Source organism: Oryctolagus cuniculus, chromosome 7 (genome assembly GCF_051225735.1).
Source record: "Oryctolagus cuniculus isolate XC-2025 breed Fujian yellow rabbit chromosome 7, ASM5122573v1, whole genome shotgun sequence".
Taxonomy (NCBI): Eukaryota; Metazoa; Chordata; class Mammalia; order Lagomorpha; family Leporidae; genus Oryctolagus; species Oryctolagus cuniculus.
Window position 1 is genome coordinate 133,567,377 of NC_142873.1, and position 21,911 is coordinate 133,589,287.

The 21,911-nt window shown below is 47.1% G+C and overlaps 1 protein-coding gene across 1 annotated transcript in view; it reads left to right on the forward strand.

The window, feature by feature from the left end:
- The first annotated feature begins 8,688 nt into the window (after nucleotides 1-8,688).
- PPT1 (palmitoyl-protein thioesterase 1) overlaps nucleotides 8,689-21,911 on the forward strand; it is a 28,134-nt gene continuing 14,911 nt past the window's right edge. The window contains exons 1-5 of the mRNA XM_002715190.6: nucleotides 8,689-8,819; nucleotides 15,805-15,914; nucleotides 16,462-16,589; nucleotides 17,217-17,287; nucleotides 19,847-19,949. Coding sequence (XP_002715236.1) covers nucleotides 8,696-8,819; nucleotides 15,805-15,914; nucleotides 16,462-16,589; nucleotides 17,217-17,287; nucleotides 19,847-19,949 — 536 coding nt within the window. The 5' untranslated portion in view covers nucleotides 8,689-8,695. The remainder of the gene's footprint in view (nucleotides 8,820-15,804; nucleotides 15,915-16,461; nucleotides 16,590-17,216; nucleotides 17,288-19,846; nucleotides 19,950-21,911) is intronic.

Here is a 21,911-nt window from a genome sequence, read left to right on the forward strand (position 1 = left end):
TGATCTTAAAATCTAAACATTGTGTATATGTGTGTGAGTGCATTTATATGGTAAACACTCAAAAACTTTAGAAGTTGTTTCAATGCTACAAAAAAAGAGAATAATATTCTTTTTTGTTTGGCAAAAAAAAATAGAAGTCTTTCACCAAAATGGTTTAATAGTGATATAGATGGAATGACCAATATGTCTTTTCATTTTTATTTAAAGATTTATTTATTCATTTGAAAGGCAGAGTTACAGAGAGGCACAGAGAGAGAGAGAGAAAGAGAGAGGTCTTCCATCAGCTGGTTCACTCCCCAGTTGGCCATAACGGGCAGAGCAGCACTGATCTGAAGCCAGGAGCCAGAAGCGTCTTCCCAGTCTCCCACGTTGGTGCAGGGGCCCAAGCACTTGGACCTTCTACTGTTTTCCCAGGCCATGGCAGAGAGCTGGATCGGAAGTGGAGATGCAGGGTCTTGAACTGGTGCCCACATGGGATGCTGGCACTGCAGGCAGCAGCTTTACCTGCTGCGCTACAGCACTGGCCCCATCTTTTCATTTTTAATAATGCTGTTGCACTCCTAAATAGTGAGCAGACTAAGAAATCTTGGTATTGCTTCTAACCATTGCTGCCACCAGGTAACCGTATAGTCTGGATGATAGAAGGAGGTTGGTTCTCAGTCCAAGAGTGTTTACTGTGTTGGTAAAATGTCTTTTCATCTGCTTTGAAAACTTAGTAAGTCTCTAGATCTTAATAATTAAAAAGTGTGTTTTTCATAGCAAACAACTTATTAAATTTTTTTCATCTGTAAGAAGTGATCTCATTTCTCATGTGCAAAAAGAAAACCGAAGCCCGATAGTGTTCAGAGACTTCTCTTTGTTCCCGGGATTATAGAGACTACTCAGGGAACTGATATCACCTTATTAACTTTCAGTACTCTTTGAAGCGACATTGAAATTCAGGCCTTGCAAGTTCTCACTTCCTCTTACGATTTTCACAAGCTGCACAGGCTACTTATTAAAACATCTAAACATTTGAGATCGACTGAACTTGAAAGAACTTTGTTTCCCACTAGATGGTTCCTCTTACAATCAAATCCAGAGGAAGGGAGAACCTGCTGGTATTTCTCTACATGGATAATTTAAACTCTTTGATGAAAAAATGTTGGGAATTCTGGGGAGGTCAACGGAAGAGGTAGACCAGGGGTTGAGCTTTTTGGAATGTGTTATATTTGCTTAGCAGCCCGAGGATATCAAGTATGTTTCAGATGGCAAAATTGATTTGAGCAAAGGAGCCGAAGCAGGGAATTTCAGTGCTGTAAATGCGGGAATGAAGTGAGATGGGTTTGGGGAGATAGTCTGGATTCTTGTTTTAAATACCAAGGCTTGAATCATCTCTCGAAGCCTAGAGAGAAGTGTTGAAGGTTTGTTTCATATTTTAAGAAGGAACTGCTTATTGTTCTTATGAAAAGAACACATTTTCATTGTAAGTAATTTAAAATGCAAAAAAATGCAAAAGATCCTTCACTAGATTTATCATTTGACAATTATCCTCAAAAAAGGTGGATAAAGTTTTAAAAAATCCAAAAAACCCTACAATCCAACATCTAAAAATAGTCAATATTTATATTTGATTAACATCATTCTGAATATCTTCCTATAAATAAATATAGATAGATAGATGTAATTTTAAAAATGGTATCATAATATATGTTCTTTAAAAATTTAAAAAGTATAAAATTCAAGTTTGATTTAGCAGAATAAAAAGTTGGACTTCAAATAAGGATGTATTCTTTACACAAGTTATTATTTCTGAAAACATGAATTAGGTTAGGAAAAGTGATTTGACATTATGCTGTTTTGTGTTAAAAAAAAAAATGTTTGTTTTGGGATCAGTGTTGTGGTGCAGCAGGTTAAGCCACCACTGGTGACACTGGCAGCATCCCACATGGGTGCCAGTTTGAGTCCTGGCTGCTCCACTTCTGATTCAGCTCTCTACTAATGCACCTGGGAAAGCAGCAGAAGATGGCCTAAGTACCTGGGTTCCTACACCGACACGGGCGACCCGGATGGAACTCTGGGTTCCTGGCTTCAGCCTGTCTGAGCCTCTGCTGCTAAAGCCATATTGGAGAATGAACCAGCTGATGGAAGATCTCTCTCTCTCTCTCTCTCACTCTGCCCTTCAAATAAAACACACGTTTAAAAAATGTTTTATTTTGATTTTTAAAAATCTTTATTTGAGAGGCAGAGAGATGCACAGAATGAAAGGACACTCTCATGTGCTGGTTTATTTCTCAGAAGCTTGCAACAATTGGAGGTGGGCCAGGCCAAAGCCAGGAGCTGGGTCCTCAATCCACATCTCCCTTGGGGGTGGCAGGGACCCAATCACTTGAGCCATCACCAGGGCCTCCCAGGTGTGCATTATCAGGAAGCTGGTGTCAGGACTGGAAGCTGGATATTGAACCCAGGTGTGCCTAAATAGGTGTTTTAATCAGCATCTTAACTGCTGTGCCAAACACCTACCCTACAAAATATGTTTTCAGTTAGAATCAATTGATGCTTCTCTGAAAGATCAAGGACATCAGCACATGCTTACTCTCTTCCGTCACTCCTTCCTACTGGCCTCAACATTTCTTAGTCATATTGTTTTACCTTGTTAATTCCTATTACTTGTACATGCTGTAAAGCCACAATTCCTACGTGTTCAGTATTAACTGTATATTTAAATAGATTCAATGATCATCACTATCATTTTACTAAGATGTCTCAATTCCTGAAATCTTAATTTTATCCTTTTTTAAAACTAAATTTCATTTTCAAGTGCTTTCTTAAGAATATGACAGAGCTCTTTTTTTTATGAGTTCCTTTATATTTGTGGGACTCTGCCTACTACCTTTATTTCCAAATGACATATTACATGGGTATATCCTTGGCTCAACGTTTGTTCTTTCAGAATTCTCTGGCCAATCCTGCATTGCCTTCTGGCTCTGAGCGCTGCCATTGAGAAATTTGAGGACAGCCTGACTTCTCCTTGCAGGCTTCCTGCTTTTTCTGCCTGGGCACTTGAAGTTTAATAAATCAATGAAAACGTGTCTCAGGACTGAATACTCTATCAATATCAAATTATCTTCTTCTTCTGCTTCTTCTTCTTCTTTTTTTTTTTTTTTTTTTTTTTTTTTTTTTTTTTGACAGGCAGAGTGGACAGTGAGAGAGACAGAGAGAAAGGTCTTCCTTTGCCATTGGTTTACCCTCCAATGGCCGCCGCGGCCGGTGCGCTGCGGCCGGCGCACCGCACTGATCTGATGGCAGGAGCCAGGTGCTTCTCCTGGTCTCCCATGCGGGTGCAGGGCCCAAGCATTTGGGCCATCCTCCACTGCCTTCCCGGGCCACAGCAGAGAGCTGGCCTGGAAGAGGGGCAACCGGGACAGAATCCGGCGCCCCGACCGGGACTAGAACCCTGTGTGCCAGCGCCGCAAGGCGGAGGATTAGTAAGCTGCGGCGCCGGCTCTATCTTCTACTTTTTTTAAACTTTTATTTAGTAAATATAATTTTCCAAAGTACAGTTCATGGATTACAATGGCTTCCCCCCCCCCATAACTTCCCTCCCACCCGCACCCTTCCCATCTCCCTCTCCCTCTCCCATTCCATTCACATCAAGATTCGTTTTCAATTACCTAATTTATATACAGAAGATCAATTTAGTATATATTAAGTAAATATTTCATCAGTTTGCACCCTCACAAAACATAAAGTGTAAAATACTGTTTGAGTACTGTTATAGCATTAATTCACACTGGACAACACATTAAGGACAGAGATCCCACATGAGGAGTAAGTACACAGTGACTCCTGTTGTTGACTTAACAATTTGACAATCTTGTTTATGGTGTCAGAAATCTCCCTAGGCTCTAGTCATGAGTTTCCAAGGCTATGGAAGCCTCTTGAGTTTGCTGACTTTGATCTTATTTAGACATTATCTTCTATTTTTGAACTTTAAAGATACAGATGGGAGCCGGCACTGTGGCGTAGTGGGTAAAGCTGCCCCCTCAGTGCCAGTATCCCATGTGGGTGCCAGTCTGAGTCCTGGCTGCTCCACTTCCAGTCCAGCTCTCTGCTAATGTGCCTGAGAAAGCAGCAGAGGGTGGTCCAGGTGCTTGGGCACTGCACCAACGTGGGAGACCCAGAAGAAGTTCCTGGCTCCTGGCTTCAGATCTGCCCAGATCCGGTTGTTGCAGCCATTTGGGGAGTGAGCCAGTGGATGAAAGATCTTTCTCTCTGTCTCTCTGTAACTGCCTTTTAAACAAATAAATAAATAAATCTCAAAAAAAAAAAAGATGCAGATGGATTGTTCGTTTTAGAGAAAACTTGTATGTGTGTAAATACACACACACACACACCCATATATATATATACTTACTACTTTTTTATTCCATTCCATTCCATTTAAAAGGAAGTAGAGGGCACCAACAGCCTCTCTCTTCTGTTAGTTTCTCTCTGATTGTTTGGCATCTTATTGTTTCCAACATCAATAGTCCCATTTCCAGTCATCACTTTTCCATTTCTTGTTGTTTTGGTGTATTTTTTAGTTCTATAATGATATTGTTTGGGTCTTTTCTTTCTCAGATGTGTAACTTTCCTATTCATCCCTTTAAGTTGTTTTAGTATTTCATTTTATTAGTTCTTATTATCCTGAGCCCACTTTCTTATTGGGTTGCTTTAGAGCTCAAAACGCTTGTGGGTTTTTCTCTTTTCTATGTACCTCCAGAACTGCTTCCAACTTTACCAGCAACTGGATTGTTTTTCCTATTGAACTGCACTTTGAAGACTTAGGCTGTATGGAGTTTTTCAGTGACTTAGCTGCTTGTCTGAAAGAGGAGAAGAGCAGAGCTCAGGAAAGTGAAGCCCAGGTGTGAAGCCTTTGTACAACCGCTTCTGGGGTTTTGTGAAGTGTCTATTGCAGAGATCACTCTACTAGCTTTTGTTATTTTCCATTCCCAAGGGAACGATAGCTTGAATCCTCAGAACATCCCTCTCCCCGCCAAGTACACTTTCCTGGAGTCTTCATCCCCACTTTAAAGAGTTATTCCACGCTTCCTGTTTGGCCTTTTCTCCCCAGTAGCTGTTTTCCTTTTTTTTTTTTTTTTTTTTTTTTTTTTTTAATTTATTTGACAGGTAGAATTATAGACAGTGAGCGAGAGAGACAGAGAGAAAGGTCTTCCTTCCGCTGGTTCACTCCCCAAATGGCCGCTATGGCCGGTGCTGCACCAATCCAAAGCCAGGAGCCAGGTGCGTCTTCCTGGTCTCCCATGCAAGTGCAGGGACCCAAGCACCTGGGCCATCCTCCACTGCCCTCCCGGGCCACAGCAGAGAGCTGGACTGGAAGAGGAGCAACCGGGACTAGAACCCAGCGCCCATATGGGATGCCAGCGCTGCAGGACGAGGATTAACCAAGTGAGCCACGGCACCAGCCCCTGTTTTCCTTTTATCCGAAGAGAAGGGAGGAAAGACAAGGAAACCACTAATTTTCTTCTCTCTTGTGCTCTAGGTGCATAAGTGTGTGTTAATTCTCAGGATTCTGTGGCTCTTGATGTATAAGTCTTGATGGAATGGAGACAGGGTTGGAAACCTTGACAATACACCAGTCCAGAATCTTCTATTCCCTTTCCTTGACTGCCACTCAGTTGATATTTAGAGCTGTTGCTCTTTGTTTGCTGTGGTGACATTTTAACTTGTTAGACATTCTTTGGGAGCAAGCATTTGGCAAGGTGGCTAACGTGCCACTTGAGATGCCTGCAGGAGTAGTTCCTATCACCCATGTGAGAGAGTCTTGAATGGAGTTCCTGGCCTCTGGCTTTGGCCTAGCCCAGCCCCGGCTGCTGCAAGCATTTGGGGCATGAACCAGCAGATGGGAGATCTTTCGTCACTTCTCTGCTTTTCAAGTAAATATAATAAACAAATAATTTGGATTTTTTTTTTTAGCTACTAATGGAAACAGACTGAGACAACTTCAATCAATTTTCTTAACCTCAAAATCCAGCTTTTAGATATATGTATAATCTCCATTGTTTTATGATTATCAATTTATGTATCCTCACTGTAAAAATTCAAACCATGCAGAAGTGTATGAAGTAAAAAAGGAAAGTTCCTGATTATATATCTCCCAAGAATATGGTTTTTAACAGTCCCTAGGTGTTTTTATTTATTTTTTTTACTTTATTTTTATTTATTTATTTATTTATTTTGACAGAGTTAGACAGTGAGAGAGAGAGAGAGACAGAGAGAAAGGTCTTCCTTCCGTTGGTTCACCCCCCAAATGGCCGCCACAGCTGGAACTACGCCTGTCGGAAACCAGGAGCCGGGTACTTCCTCCTGGTCTCCCATGTGGGTGCAAGGGCCCAAGCACTTGGGCCATCCTCCACTGCCCTCTCGGGCCACAGCAGAGAGCTGGACTGGAGGAGGAGCAACTGGGACTAGAACCTGGGGTGCCGGTGCCGCAGGTGGAGGATTAACCAAGTGAGCCATGGCGCCAGCCCCTAGGTGTTTTTAAATATTTATTTTCTTATTTTTTTTTGTCAATGCTTTGGTTTTTCAGTGTAATCACTAGAGAACATGAATGCATAGAAGTTTTCTTTTATTAACAGCTTCATTGGATCCCATTTGCATGCCACAAAATTCACTTTTATGTGTATAATCCAATGATTTTTAAGTAAATTTAGAGTCACTCAATCATCTCTCTATGTACAGACAGAGATAGTTACTTTCTTCATTCCAGTTTATCCTATCTCCCCAATTCTCAGAGGTGCTTAAGATGCCCACATCATGCTAAGCATGGCTAAAAGACCGCTTTTGAGAACTCCGGGAGGTTCTACACTTACTAGTTCAGCTATCTGCTCACCAAACACCTGCCCATTGGGTTTTCATTCCACTTATTTTTACCCATGATATTTGCTATTGTAATTTGATCAAATATTTGCAAATACATGACACTGAGTATAAAGATAACAGGAGATGCTTCTCTGAAATCTAAGGTGAATGCATTGGAAAAGCTGGCTAAAAGCAAGTGGCTAAAAAATGGTTGCATTAGGTCTGAGAGAGAAATCAGTGAGAGGAAACATGGTACCATCTCCAAGAGTTTGCATTAAAATTGCTTTTTTACAAGTGCCTTTCAGTCACTGCTCCACTTTAGAGAAATCATAGATGATTCAGTAAAGGCAAGATACACCAATCACTTCAAGAAAACTTCCATCAGAGTCTCCATAATGAAAGAAAAAGCCTGATGCTGCCCCAAGACCAGTGAAAGAATTCACACTTGTAAGTCTTAAAAAAAAAAAATGCGTGTAATTTACATTAGACTTCTTGCTCTTAAAACTGTATAGTGTATAATGCTTCATGATATAATTCTGCATTTTAGTTGACCTTTTTATAAAAGATTTATTTTATGTTTATTTCATTTGAAATGCGGAGTTAGAGAAAGAGGGACAGACTCCCCAAATGGTCACAACAGCCAGGGCTGGGCCAGGCCCAAGCCAAGAGCTTCTTCCAGGTCTCCCGCCATGGGTGCAGGGACTGAAGTACTTGGATCATCTTTTGCGTCTTTCCAAGGTGCATTAGCAGGGAGCTGGATCGGAAGTGGAGCAGCTGGGACTGGAATCCGCAACCACATGGGATGCCAGCGCTGCAGGCTGGGGCTTTACCCGCTAGGCCACAGTGCTGGCCCCTTAACTGGCCTTTTCGATCAACAACTGACCACTACAAACAGCTGCACAGAAGGCTGCCCACGGATGTGTATGTTGAAGACTTTTTTTCACGCCAGTAAATGGAAATCTTCCCCCATGCTTTTTTAAAAGTAGCCTCTATACTTTAACAAACTCCCTATTCAAACTACTTTGATGTTTCCTGGAAAAAAAAAAATCCAATCAGGAAAGCAAGATGATGGCTGTGGATGGAGGGAAAGAATCCGGCACTGGAACATAAAAGGGGTTAAAGAAAGGGGCATGGAAGAGGGGACGTGTCCCGAAGGCTCTGGGGATGATCCCTAGCTGGCAGTGCCCGGGATCCCCCATCACTCGTCCACGGCGGATAGATGCTCCTGGCAGTCTGGAAGCCTCGACATTTCTGGAAAACTCGCCACACTCGCTACCTCAGCTCAAGTCAGTTCTCCCGGATTTCATCTCTGCCCGTTGAAATCCCCTCTTTCCCTCGAGACCCAGGACAAACGCGCCACATGCCGCCAAGAGCAGCCCCGGCTGGAAATGATCTATCCACCTTGCAGCACAGTCCTCTCCGTTTCTCCCCAAAGCCGGCCGCCGCAGTGCTGCAGAGCGGCAAGGCCACACCCCTCCATCTGCCACCTGGGTGACACTGGCCCCCCACCCTCCTTCTCCAGGCCTCAGTGTCTGCACCTGTAAGGCAGGGAGAAGTGTGCACAGCGTTGCTATGAGGATGAAGTCTTCGAGGGCTGTACAGAACTTGGAACCGGGCCTAACAAGCGGTACCCAAGTGCTGAACAAATGTTAGCAAACATTTGGATCCTCCCCGACCGGCGGTCCACTTGACCTCAGAGGCCCCGGGCACCTAGCGGGGTCACGGGCACTCGGAGCGCTCCGAAGCTGGCACCCACCCGCCGAGGAGCCGCGCACGATGCGCGGAGGCCGTGTCCAGACGCCTGGGGCTTGGTGCCAGGAGTCCGGCGCCGCGGTCATGTGACCCAGCCAAGATGGCGTCGCCCAGCTGCTTGTGGATCTTCTCTGTGGCTCTGCTACCCTGGTCCTGCGCCGCCTGGGCGCTGGGCCATGTCGCCGGCCCGGGACCGCTGCCGCTGGTGATCTGGCACGGGATGGGTGAGTGAGTGAGAGGAGGGTCGGGAGGGTGAGGTGACCGTACCAGCCCGGGGGCTCGCGCGCGCCTGCAGCCTGCGGACTGCGGGTGTGGAGGGCCAGGACCCCGGTCCGCAGCACCCGGCCGGCGCGACGTTTTAGCATTTGACGGAATACTGTGCATTGGAAAGGTAGAGGGGAAGGCGCTGTGTTTGGGTGAGCTCTCCTAGAGCTGTGCGCTGCCTTGGCGGCTTTCCGTTGTCCTTGTTAATCCTGGCCGCAGTGGCGTCGGGGCGCAGCGTTTGCCACTTAGCCCAGCTTGCTAGGTCGAGGCTGTCTGCCCGGCGCATCCATCCTTCTGTTTCTTGGCACACCGAACAGAGATTTGTTGGGTACCTACAGTTCATGTATCCATTTTACACATAGTTATTGAGCGCCTAGTAGCTGCTGAGGACACACAGTGAACTAAACGATTACATTCTTTGTGCCTTTGGGGACTTACTTTCCAATGGGAGAGACAGACTATGCAGAAATAAATAAGCAAATTGTATAATTTGTCAAATGGTGATAGTGCAATGGAGAACAATAAAGCAAGAACAAGGCTAGAGACTGGAGGTGAGGACTTGGAAAGTGATATCTGGGTGAGGGGAAGATGCCACTTGGTTAATTGAGGGCACAGCAAATGCCAAGGCTATGAGGCAGAAGTGTGTGGGTTCCTCAGAAAGTTCTGGAAAGTGGAATTAAAAGATAAGTTTATTTTGGTGCAGAAAAATGGAAATCCAGGCATTTTTTCATGATCCTCATTTCCATGAACTTTTTGAATACCCGTTGTATGTCTAGTGTATGCAAGGAATAGAATCTGGATCTGTTTGTCCAGAACTGAGTGAACAAGAAGAGGCTAGAGATTTAGGCCAGAGAGGGAAGTGAGTGCAAACACTGTTGGATGTACCAAGACTAATGTAGAGACTTTGGCCAGAGTGAGATTGGAAACTTTGAGCAATTGAATGATGTAACTTAAACTTTTAATTAGATTATTTGTATTTATTGACAAACAATAATTATACATATTTATGGGGTACAATGTAATGTTTCAATACATACATGCATTTCAATGCATACATTTTAATTAGAACAGTGATGATGGTGGCTTGGATGGTGGCTGTACTACTGTATAATAACAGTAGGGGTGTTAGGAAGTGGTCCACGTTTGGATATATTTTGAAGCTAGAACCCTATGGGATATGCTAACAGATCGATTGAGGGTTGAAAGAAAGGACTCCACAGGTCTTTGCCTTAACAATTACAAGGATGAAGTTGTCATTTTTCAAAGGGAACGCTGTAGACTGAGCAAGCTTGGGGTGCCGAGGAAGATCAGAGTCTGCTTTTGGACCTATTCATTTAAGATCCTGTTAGATAATACAGAGATGCTGTAGAAGTGTTTAAGTGGGGGCTAAGATGGAGATCCAGGTTACAAATTTAAGTTGGGAGCCTTTAGCAGATGGGTAGTATGTACAGCCTTGAGACTGGCAAGATCACACAGGGTGTGGGCACACACAGAGAGCCCTGAGGCTCTCCAGTGTTCAGAGGCGGAGGAGGAACCAGCAAAGCAGACAGTGGCAAGACAACCAGTGGGGTGGAGGTCAGGAGAGTCCCATGTCCTGGAAACCCAGAAGAGAGAATGGGGTGAAGAGGATGGGAGTGATCAATGTATCACGTGTTGTTGATAAGTAGGGTGGGGCTAAGAATTAATTACTGGGTTTAGCAACGTGAAGATGGTGAATGATCTTAACGCAGGCAGTTTTGGGGGAGTGGTGAGAGTGGGAGCTTTATTGGAATGGCTTAAAAGAAAAATGTTTGAGAAGAGTTAAAGTCAGCAGATACAGAGTTTTCCAGGGCGCTGTGCATGCTGTGGGGCTGCTACAGTGGGTTGATAGAGGACACACATGGACACTCAGCTCGCCCAGAGCTCACAGTCAGCCCTCAGGGGGAGGCAGCTAAGTAACCGGCAATTACAGTTCAGCCTGATGAATGTTGTCGCAAGAACAACAGAAGATTTTTCTAGACCACAGCTTTCCTGTTTTAAACTCGTTCCCAAGCTTAGTCCTAAGTTGAAAATGGAATGATTAAGTTCGAAATGGGAAGTTGTCTCAGTCTGCCTCTCCCACTCAGTGGCCAGTCGGGTTTCTTTTGGTCCTTGGTTCTGGTTTCTGGGACTAGCATTAGGCAAGGAGTTGCCAAGTGCAGATTTAAGGAGGCAGTAGCTCTCAAGTTTGTACAAGTTCAGAGTCAGTACATGCACAAACCTGACAGTGAGCCCCTCCTTAAATGTTGTGCCCTAGGCGCTTTGCTTGCCTCACCCTGTACCTGGCTCTGAAGTTTGGAACCTGTTCGGCCCAAATATCCTGTGTCATCAGGGAGCAGATTGTGCACTTCTGTTGACTTTTCTGTTGTCATTTTGGTACCCCAAGTGTTATGCATGCACTATTGAAGCTTAGTATTATTTGATAAACAGGAGCCAAGCAAAAGTGTCTTTTTTTTTTGCAGCTAAAACTCTATCACATAGGCCGGCGCCACGGCTCAATAGGCTAATCCTCCGCCTGTGGCGCCGGCACACCGGGTTCTAGTCCTGGTCAGGGTGCTGTATTCTGTCCCGGTTGCTCCTCTTCCAGGCCAGCTCTCTGCTGTGGCCCCAGAGTTCAGTGGAGGATGGCCCAAGTGCTTGGGCCCTGCACCCGCATGGGAGACCAGGAGAAGTACCTGGCTCCTGGCTTCGGATCAGCGAGGTGCGCCGGCCGCCAAGCACCGGCCGCAGTGGCCATTGGAGGGTGAACCAATGGAAAAGGAAGACTTTTTTCTCTGTCTCTCTCTCCCTCTCACTGTCCACTCTGCCTGTCAAAAAAAAAAAAAAAAAAAAAAAAAAAAAAAAAAAACAAACTTTATGACATAAAGTTAGCCAATAACAATATCCATTAAGTATTCGCCACCCTCCTCCCACCACTCCCTGGTAACCTCTAACTTACTCTCTCACTATGGATTTGCCTCTTATGGATACCTCCTCCCAAAGGAAGCATATAATATATCACTTTTTGTATTTGATTTATTTCGCCTAACATTGTCTTTTCTGGGTTCATCCAAGTAATGACACATGTCTGTACTCTGTTCCTTTTTATGGTTGGTGTGGGGAGCAGCTCGGACTAGACTAAGTTACTGGAATTAAGACTTATTCTATGCATCTGCTCTCCTCTGTGGGGAGCAGCTCGGACTAGACTAAGTTACTGGAATTAAGACTTATTCTATGCATCTGCTCTCCCACAATATGGCGCTGGGAGAGAAGTAAACAGCTTCCGCACAGCTGCCTCCAGTTCAACCAATAAACTGTAGGACCTGCTCCTGATTGGAGAGCAGCGTACTCGGCGTGTGGGCAGCCGAGTTAGGATTGGCGGAGGAGGACTATAAAGGAGGAGAGAGACGGCATGCACCGGGAACATCTATGGGGAACATCTAGCTGAAGGAACACCTGTGCAGCCCCCGAGAAGAGCCGGCCGGCGGTGTGCCGCTCCCCTGCGGAAGTGGGGAATGTGGCCAGGGGGAACTGCCCTTCCACGGAGGTGGAAGGGATAGTAGCCAACCCGGGAAGAACCAGCAGCAAACCCGGGGAGGGCCGAGCAGACGAAAGAACAGCGCAGGGTCCTGTGTCGTTCCTCCACGAAGAGGGGGAGCGACATAATGGTGCCGTGACTCGGATATGAAGCCTAGGCAGGGTTTAGTGTCGTTCCTCCACGAAGAGGGGGAGCGACATAATGGTGCCGTGACTCGGATATGAAGCCTAGGCAGGGCTTAGTGTTGCTCCTCCATGAAGAGGGGGAGCGACATAATGGTGCCGTGACTCGGATAGGAAACCTAGGAGGGAAGAAATGACTCGGATAGGAAACCTAGGACGGATAGAAAACTTAGGAGGGAAGAAACGTGACTCGGATAGGAAACTTAGGACGGATATGAAACTTAGGAGGGAAGAAACGGGAAGAACTGGGAAAATACCGGAGAGAGAGACTAGCAAACAGCCTAGGGAAAAGCCGGACGAAAAGGGTGCCGGAAGAAGCTATTGAAAGCCTAGGCATAGACTCGGATACGGACTACGGGGGGAAGCTGGGAGAAATCTCTAAGGTTGAAAGTGAAAGTGAAACCTATAAGAAACTTAGACTTGGATACGGACTGTGGGGAGAGGCCAGGAGAAATGAGGGAGGAATATTGTTGGAAGAAAACTTAGGGAAACACACCGGGTAGAGAAAAATGTTAGGGAGGATGAAGCCGCGAGTGCAGGCCAAGCCATCTTGGAATTCTTCAAGTCACCCTGGGGAGCAAGAGGCGAAGATCTGGAACCAGAGGCAGAGACGTGGGCCGCCAGAATTCGCCAGGTTAGTCCGGGGAACTTGGACTGAATGCCGGTGGTGGCGGAAACATTCGCGGAAGCCGCCGCGTGCAGAGAGAGCACGGGGCGTTGGCGCGAGGCCGTGGTGCGGGCGCGAAGTGCGTGGAGACCACGGAGCGTGCGCGCAGAGCCGGGAACCCGCCGGCGGGGCGAGGCGCCAGGAAGCCGCGCAGAGCTGTGAAGCCGCCGCGGGGCGGGCGCCGGCGGGGCGAGGAGCCGGGAAGCTGCGCAGATGAGAGAGGCGCGGGCTGAAGCGGCTCAGCCGGAAAGCTGCCGAGAAGCAGCCTCGGGGCGGGCGCAGCCGGGAAGCCGCGGGGATAAGAATGAGAGCGGGAAGCCGCAGGGATAAGAGAAACAGAAGTTTAGAAGTAAAGTGAGAAAAATAGGAATGCTGGAAGATAGAAGTAAAATGGGAGAAATAGGAATGCCCGGAGATAGAGAAATAGAGAAATAAAAAGGCCTCCCTACAACACTGCAATGTGAGAGCTTGGATTCGGTCTGCCTAATCAAGTGAGGCGATGAGCACCTGCGGGCAGCTAGCAGCTTATGCGCCGCAGGTCACCGAAGACAGGCACGAATTAACATCAGTAAGGCTTCCCCACAATACAACAATATTAAGCTTGGATTCGGTCTGCCTGATTTAAGGCGGTAAGCGCCAGCAAGCAGCTCGACCAGAGTATGAGCTGCAGGTCACCGAAGATAGGCACGAACCAACACTAATAAGTCTCCCCCACAATAAGGCAATGAGAAGGCTTGGATTCGGTTTGCCTGATAGGTCTTGTAAGTCCCCTGCAGGAAGAGCAGAGCATGCGCTGCAGGGCACCGAACACAGGCACGCATCAGCGCCTAAAAACCTCCTCACAACATGGCGAAGAGAGGACCCGGATTCGGTTTTCCTGATTGATAGGACTTGTAAGAGCCTGTGGCAACTCTAGCAAGTAGAGCAGAGTGTGTGCTGCGGGACACCGAAGACAGGCGCGTATCAACGCCAAAAAAATAAAAAGAAAGGGGGATCTGTGGGGAGCAGCTCGGACTAGACTAAGTTACTGGAATTAAGACTTATTCTATGCATCTGCTCTCCTCTGTGGGGAGCAGCTCGGACTAGACTAAGTTACTGGAATTAAGACTTATTCTATGCATCTGCTCTCCCACAATATGGCGCTGGGAGAGAAGTAAACAGCTTCTGCACAGCTGCCTCCAGTTCAACCAATAAACTGTAGGACCTGCTCCTGATTGGAGAGCAGCGTACTCGGCGTGTGGGCAGCCGAGTTAGGATTGGCGGAGGAGGACTATAAAGGAGGAGAGAGACGGCATGCACCGGGAACATCTATGGGGAACATCTAGCTGAAGGAACACCTGTGCAGCCCCCGAGAAGAGCCGGCCGGCGGTGTGCCGCTCCCCTGCGGAAGTGGGGAATGTGGCCAGGGGGAACTGCCCTTCCACGGAGGTGGAAGGGATAGTAGCCAACCCGGGAAGAACCAGCAGCAAACCCGGGGAGGGCCGAGCAGACGAAAGAACAGCGCAGGGTCCTGTGTTGCTCCTCCACGAAGAGGGGGAGCGACAGTTGGAAAATATGATATAGTATGTATACGCCACAATTTGTTTATCCCTTCGTCCAGTACTGGTCACTTGTGTTACTGCCCCCTATTGGCTGTTACTGGTAACCCAGCAGTGGACATCCATGTGCAGGTTTCTGGATGCATGTGTTTTCATTTCTCGTGGGTATGTGCCTCAGAGTAGAGTTAGGGGGTCCTATGGCAAGTGTGTGTTTACTGTTTGGAGAAACTGCCAAGCTGTTTTTCATAGTGACTGCATCATATTCCATCTCTACCAGCAATGTACAGGGTTTCTGTAGTCCTTGCCAATACTTCTTTTCCATTTAAAAAAAAAAATTATCATTATTAGAGCCATCCAAGTAGCTGTGAAGTAGTATCTCATTGTTTTGATTTGTACTTCCTTAACAACCAATGATAATTATTGTTGACTATTTTGATATATTCTTTGGAGGAATGTCTGTTCAAACTCTTTTCTTGTTCCTTAATTAGGTTATCTTGTTGAGTTGTAAGCGTTTTTTATTTTTTATTTATTTATTTTTTTTGGACAGGCAGAGTGGACAGTGAGAGAGAGACAGAGAGAAAGGTCTTCCTTTTACCGTTGGTTCACCCTTCAATGGCCGCTGCGGCCAGCACACTGTGCTGATCTGAAGCCAGGAGCCAGATGCTTCTCCTGGTCTCCCATGCAGGTGCAGGGCCCAAGGACTTGGGCCATCCTCCACTGCACTCCCGGGCCATAGCAGAGAGCTGGCCTGGAAGAGGGGCAACCGGGACAGAATCCAGCGCCCCGAACGGGACTAGGACTAGAACCCGGGGTGCCGGCGCTGCAGGCAGAGGATTAGCCTATTGAGCTGTGGCTTCGGCCTGAGTTGTAAGCGTTCTTTATGTATAGTAGCTATTAAACCCTTATTAGATATATGTGTTGCAGATATTTTCTCTCGTTAATGCCAGAGGAGGCACAAAAATTTTAAAAAAGAAATCATACTGTTTGGATTCATGAGTTTGCATCATTGTTTCTGTTGGCTAGGAGACAGCTGTTGTAATCCCGTAAGCATGGGTGCTGTTAAGAAAATGGTTGAGAAGAAAATACCTGGAATTTATGTCTTGTCTTTAGAGATTGGGAAGACCCTGCTGGAGGTAAGGCCCTCACAGCCCCGGCTGCTTGGAAGGTTTGCTGACTGTTTTGTACTATTAGAATGCCTGGGGCACGTGCTGTGGCAGAGTGGGTCAAGCCAGTGCTTGAGTTGTTGCATCTCAGATCTGAGTGCCTGGTTTGAAGATGCAGCTTCCTGCTGATGTGCCTAGGAGGCAGCAGGTGCTCAAATGCTTGGGCTCCTGCCGCCCACTTTAGAGACCCAGATGGAATTCCTGGATCCTGGCTTCAGCCTGGCCCAGCCCCTGGCTATTGTGGGCATTTGGGGAATGAACCAGCAGTTAGAAAATCTGTGTGTGTGTGTGTGTGTGTCTGCCCCTGTACCTTTCAAGTAGTCGGAAATAAATAAATAAACATTTTTAAAAATAGACAAGGAATGCTTCACAGTGTATTTCTAGCAGCAAATCGCACAGTGATGCCTTCGCTTCTGATGGCTGGTGCATTACCAACCTGAATGAGTTCAGCTTTTAGAGAAAACGCTGCTGGTGGCTTTCTGTCCCGTCCTTTTACTTCCCTGTGGCTCCTTTTTAGGACATGGAGAACAGCTTCTTCTTGAATGTCAACTCCCAAGTTGCAACAGTGTGTCAGATTCTTGCTAAGGATCCTAAATTGCAGAAGGGATACAATGCCATGGGATTCTCCCAGGGAGGCCAGTTTCTGTAAGTCCCCTTTGGTTCCATCTTACAGCGGGTTCATTTCTTCTCTTTTGCTCCAGTAAATCCACTCCTTTCGTTCTTTTGAGCTCCTCACCTGTCTTGGAGGGAGAAATCCTTCTAAAATATCCCCACAGAAAAACTTTATAGACTCTGCTAATTTATTTCCTATGAAAGAATTAAGATTTGTGGGGCTGGCACTGTGGCATAGTGGGTAAGGCTTTCGCCTGCAGTGCCAGCATCCCATATGGCCATGGGTTCGAGTCCCAGCTGCCCTTCTTGTGATCCAGCTCTCTGCTATGGCCTGGGAAAGCAGTGGAGGATGGCCCAATTGCTCGGGCTCCTGCATTCCTGGCTGTTGGCTTCGGATCAGCCCAGCTCCAGCCATGGTCATTTGGGGAGTGAACCAGCAGCCGATGGAGGCCCTCTCTTTCTCTCTGCCTCTGCCTCTCTGTACTCTGCTTTAAAAAAAAAAAAAAATTAAGATTTGTGTTTGGCTGTATGAGAGGAAAATCCTGAAACTCCATGGCTTTGGGGAACCGCAGGATTAAGTCACTTGACCCGCGGGAGCTGATGGTTAATGTTCCGTTTCCACCTGACAGCTGGAGCTCATAACCCCCTTTCCTCCCGCAGGAGAGCCGTGGCTCAGAGGTGCCCGTCGCCTCCCATGAACAATCTGATCTCCATTGGAGGACAGCATCAAGGTAACTTTGACCTTTGTACTTCCTTCTTTGTAACCCACCAGACCACTTGAATTTAAAAAGAAAACGAATCTCAGCAGCTCCATTTTGCACAGGAAGTCAGCCATGCTTGCAAAATCCTGTTTCCTTGAGCACCCTGGGTGGGCTTGATGAGGAAATAGGAAGAGGCTGAGGATGCCAGAGGCCTGGAACTCAGGCCACCCACTTCTCTTTCATGTGCTTGCCAGGATTGCATGACTGCTGCCGCATGGCAGGGGGCGCTGGAGGAGTTAGGAAAGCAACGGCTTTTCCTGTTCTCCAGCACTGGAGATGTCCTGTGGAATTTAGGCCAAGGCAAAGAATAGTGTGTAAGCTTTTGTTGTCTCTGAATGTAACAGGAGAAGGGAAACCCTTTGAAAAACAGAGGGTTTCTATTTAGAGGAAATCAAACACTTTGCGGGGAGGCTGTGTGTTTGGTGCAGAATCTTACCTCTGTTAGGACGGATGGGGAGCTGTTAGCTGGAGGAGTGTGGGAGCGTAGGATTCTCTTATTAATCGGGAAACCTGGCGTCACCTAATTGACTGTTACTCATGAGGAAGTCCCTTTCACAGATGGGGGAACTAAGATATGGCCTGGCTCATCGTCTGGGGGTTTTTCTGAGGATGAAGTGGAAACTAGGGTGAATAGGTAGTCAGACTCTTAAACAGTACAAGCACCATACAAATTCAGATTAGTGACCACAGTTGAAGCTTTCAGTCCAGGGGTGGGGAACCTTTCTTCTGCAAGGGGCCTGTTTGCATATTTATAACATCATTCGCTGCTGTACAAAATTATCTACTACAAAGTTTAGCCTGTTGTGGACCGGTCTTATTGGGTATTATTATTGAATTTCAAGTCCCACCTGCGGTTCCCATGGCGGAAAGCCAGACCAATTTATTTATTTATTTATTTTGACAGGCAGAGTGGACAGTGAGAGAGAGAGACAGAGAGAAAGGTCTTCCTTTGCCATTGGTTCACCCTCCAATGGCCGCCGCGGCCGGCGCGCTGTGGCTGGCGCACTGCGCTGATCCGATGGCAGGAGCCAGGAGCCAGGTGCTTTTCCTGGTCTCCCATGGGGTGCAGGGCCCAAGCACCTGGGCCATCCTCCACTGCACTCCCTGGCCACAGCAGAGGGCTGGCCTGGAAGAGGGGCAACCGGGACAGAATCCGGCGCCCCGACCGGGACTAGAACCCGGTGTGCCGGCGCCGCAAGGTGGAGGATTAGCCTAGTGAGCTGCGGCGCCGGCCTAGACCAAATGATTTTGTAGACCTTCCATGGCCCACCCTGATAGTCACGCAACAGATACTTAGGAAGTGAAGACAGTGGCTTTAGTTATTGAAGAAGCAGGCTCAGGAGCCAAACTGCGTGTGCTCGAATCCCGGCTCGCACCCTTACAGCCTAGCCTCGGATGAGGTATGTAGCCTCTGTGTTTTAAAGTTCTCTGAGATAAGGGGGAAATAATGACATCCACTCCACAGGGACATTGTAAAGATGAAATAATCATTGCCAATACAATCAACCTTCCATACCATTGGTCCCACATTGTGGATTTAACCAACCATGGATTGAAAATATTCAAAGAGCACATTTTGCCTGTTCTGAACATACACAGATTTTTTTTTTCTTGTCAGTATTCCCAGAAAACAAATGCAGTGTAATGGCTATTTAGCAAGTACCTGGTATTAGGTATTACAGGTAATCTAGAGGTGACTTAAAGTATACAAGAAGCTGTGTGTAGCTTTATGCAAATGCAAGCTCATTTTAAATGAGGCACTTGAGCATCCACAAATTGTGCATCCTCAGGGGGTCTTGGGCCCCATCCCCTGTGGATGCCAAGGGTTTGCTTAGAACTCTGCTTAATAAGTCGATGCTGAGGATGACAGGAAGTGGAGGAGGCGAAGGGACGGGGATGGGCACCGCTTGATGTGGGGTGGTCAGATAGGACTCCTCTCAGCTAAGCGTGGCAGCTGAGAAGTCCAGCCAGGAGAGTTCCCGCAGAGGCAGCGCCTCCCCCAGGAATGCAGCAGGGAGCATGGCAGCACCAGGGGGAAGCTGGTGTTAGAATTCCTTCTTGGGGCTGGCGCTGTGGCTCACTTGGTTAATCCTCCACTTGCGGCACCAGCATCCCATATGGGCGCTGGGTTCTAGTCCCGGTTGTTCCTCTTCCAGTCCAGCTCTCTGCCGTGGCCTGGAAGGGCAATGGAGGATGGCCCAAGTGCTTGGGCCCTGCACCCGCATGGGAGACCAGGAAGAACCACCTGGCTCCTGGCTTTGGATCAGCGCAGTGCCAGCTGTAGTGGCCGTTTGGGGAGTGAACAAACGGAAGGAAGACCTTTCTCTCTGTCCCTTCCTCTCACTGTCTGTAACTCTACCTGTCATTAAAAATATTAAAAAAAAAATTCCTTCTTGATGCTTACTTTCCTTGAGGAAGAGTCGAAGGAAGCCAGGGTGGGCTCCTGCTTGTTTTGTTTCTCAAAGTACCTCGCACGAAGTAGGTCCTCCGTGTATGATTTTTAAAGGAATGGACTTCTCTCTACCATAGGTGTTTTTGGACTCCCTCGGTGCCCGGGAGAGAGCTCTCACCTCTGTGACTGGATCAGGAAAACCCTGAATGCTGGGGCCTACTCCAAAGCTGTGCAAGAACGGTACGTGCCGGGGCTGGGAAGCACGCAGCCCTGTTGCTCAGAGAGGACACCAGGCTCACATTTGTAAGCTGGCCCGGATTCCAGGAGCAGTTGTTAATGGCATTCAAATGAGAGACTTAAAACTATCTCTGAACTATCTGCTCAGTCTTACTGCAAAACTAAAACTGTTCTAAACATAGTCTACTAATTAAGAAAAAAAAAAAAACACGGTATTTTTCAGTGTCGGAAGACTGTAATTATAACAGAATACATTTCTATCCTTAAAAAACGAACGGGAGCAGGCATTTGGCCTCGTGGTTAAGATGTCTGTGTCCCACACAGGGTGGCTGGGTTGGATACCTGTCCCACTCCTGACCCCAGCTTCCTGGGAGGCAGCATGGATGAGAGCTCAAGGAGTTGGATTCCTGCCGTGCATGGGAGAGACCTGGACTGAGTTCCAGCCTCCTAGCTTAAGCTCCTGACTCTGCCCCGCCATTGCCCATTGCGAGTCTTTGAGGAGCGAACCAGCAGATGGGAGCTTTCTCACACACAGTAGTCTTCCTCTCTTGTGTGTGCGCGCTCTCTCTCTGTCTCTCTATTTCTCCTTCTCAAATAGTTAATTAAACAAGCAAACAAACAAAGGCTTTGGAAAGTTCTAAGCCCAGGGAATGGCTCTTAGTATTTGGAGGATAGATTCTTTATGTTGTCAGCAGTGCTGAGTCTGTCCCACCCACATCAGTGTCCCCAACTGCTGAAATGTGTTCAGGTTTTTAGAAATACATAGAGTTACTTTTGGAGCATGTTCTTGTTCAGTTATTTCCAAACTTAATTATACATCTTAACTGCTGGGAAATTCACTAAAAATGGACTCCAGTGCTCGCCCTAGGAATTCTGATTTAGAAGATGTGCAGTAGTCTAGGTGATAGCTATGGTTGAGATCAACTAATGTGGTTATGGTATCTGTCCTGTGGGTTTTCCAAATTTATCACTTTTATCGCTTTATAAAAAAAGATTTATTAACTTATTTGAAAGGCAGATACAGAGTGAGGAGAGATAGAGATAGATAGATAGAGATTGATTGATCGATCTTCCACGTTCTGGCTCACTCCCCAGATGACTGCAACGGCCAGGAGCTGTTCTGCAAACAAGCTGAAGCCAGGAGCCAGGAGCTTCACCTGGATCGCCCACGTGGGTGCAGGAGCGCAAGCACTTGGACCATCTTCCAGTGCTTTTCCTAGGCCATTAGCAGGGAGCTGGATCAGAAGTGGAGCAGCTAGGTTGTGAACCAGTGCCCATATGGGGTATCCGTGTCACAGGTGGCACCTTTACCCACTACACCACAACGCCAGCCCCACAAATTTATCACTCCCGTCAAATAACGACTCTTCAATATAACATGTCCCAGAAACCATTTGCCAAAGGATGGCCTTGTGAGTAACTCACATAAGAAGCATCGTCCTCCTGGGTTTTCCTATCCTATCAGCTATGTGTTAAACACAAAGCTGTTTCTGGCCACCAGCGCCACCTGATGGCCAGTGCAGGAAACAGATACTTGACCTCCACCTTTTTCTCCTCAGGTAACTCAGATCATCTCCAACTTTGCCTGTTTTCGCTGTTTTTTATAAAATTAAGATTTATTTTATTTACTTGGAAGGCAGAGTAGAGTGACAGAGAGGGAGATGTAGAGAGATCTTCCATTTTCTGGGCCCTAAGTGGCCACAACGGCTGGGACTGGACCAGGCCAAACCCAGGAGGTAGAAACTGCATCCTGGACTCCCACGTGGGTGGTAGGGACCCAAGCACTTGGGCCATCTAACTCTGCTTTCTCAGGCGCATCAGAAGGGAGCTGCATCAGAAGTGGAGCAGCCAGGACTTGAACCGGAACTCCGGTGTGGGATGCGGGCAGTGTAAGCAGTGGCTTAACTGACTGTGCCACGATGCCAGCCCGCAGGCCTAGCTTTAATCCATGTCCTACATAGTCTC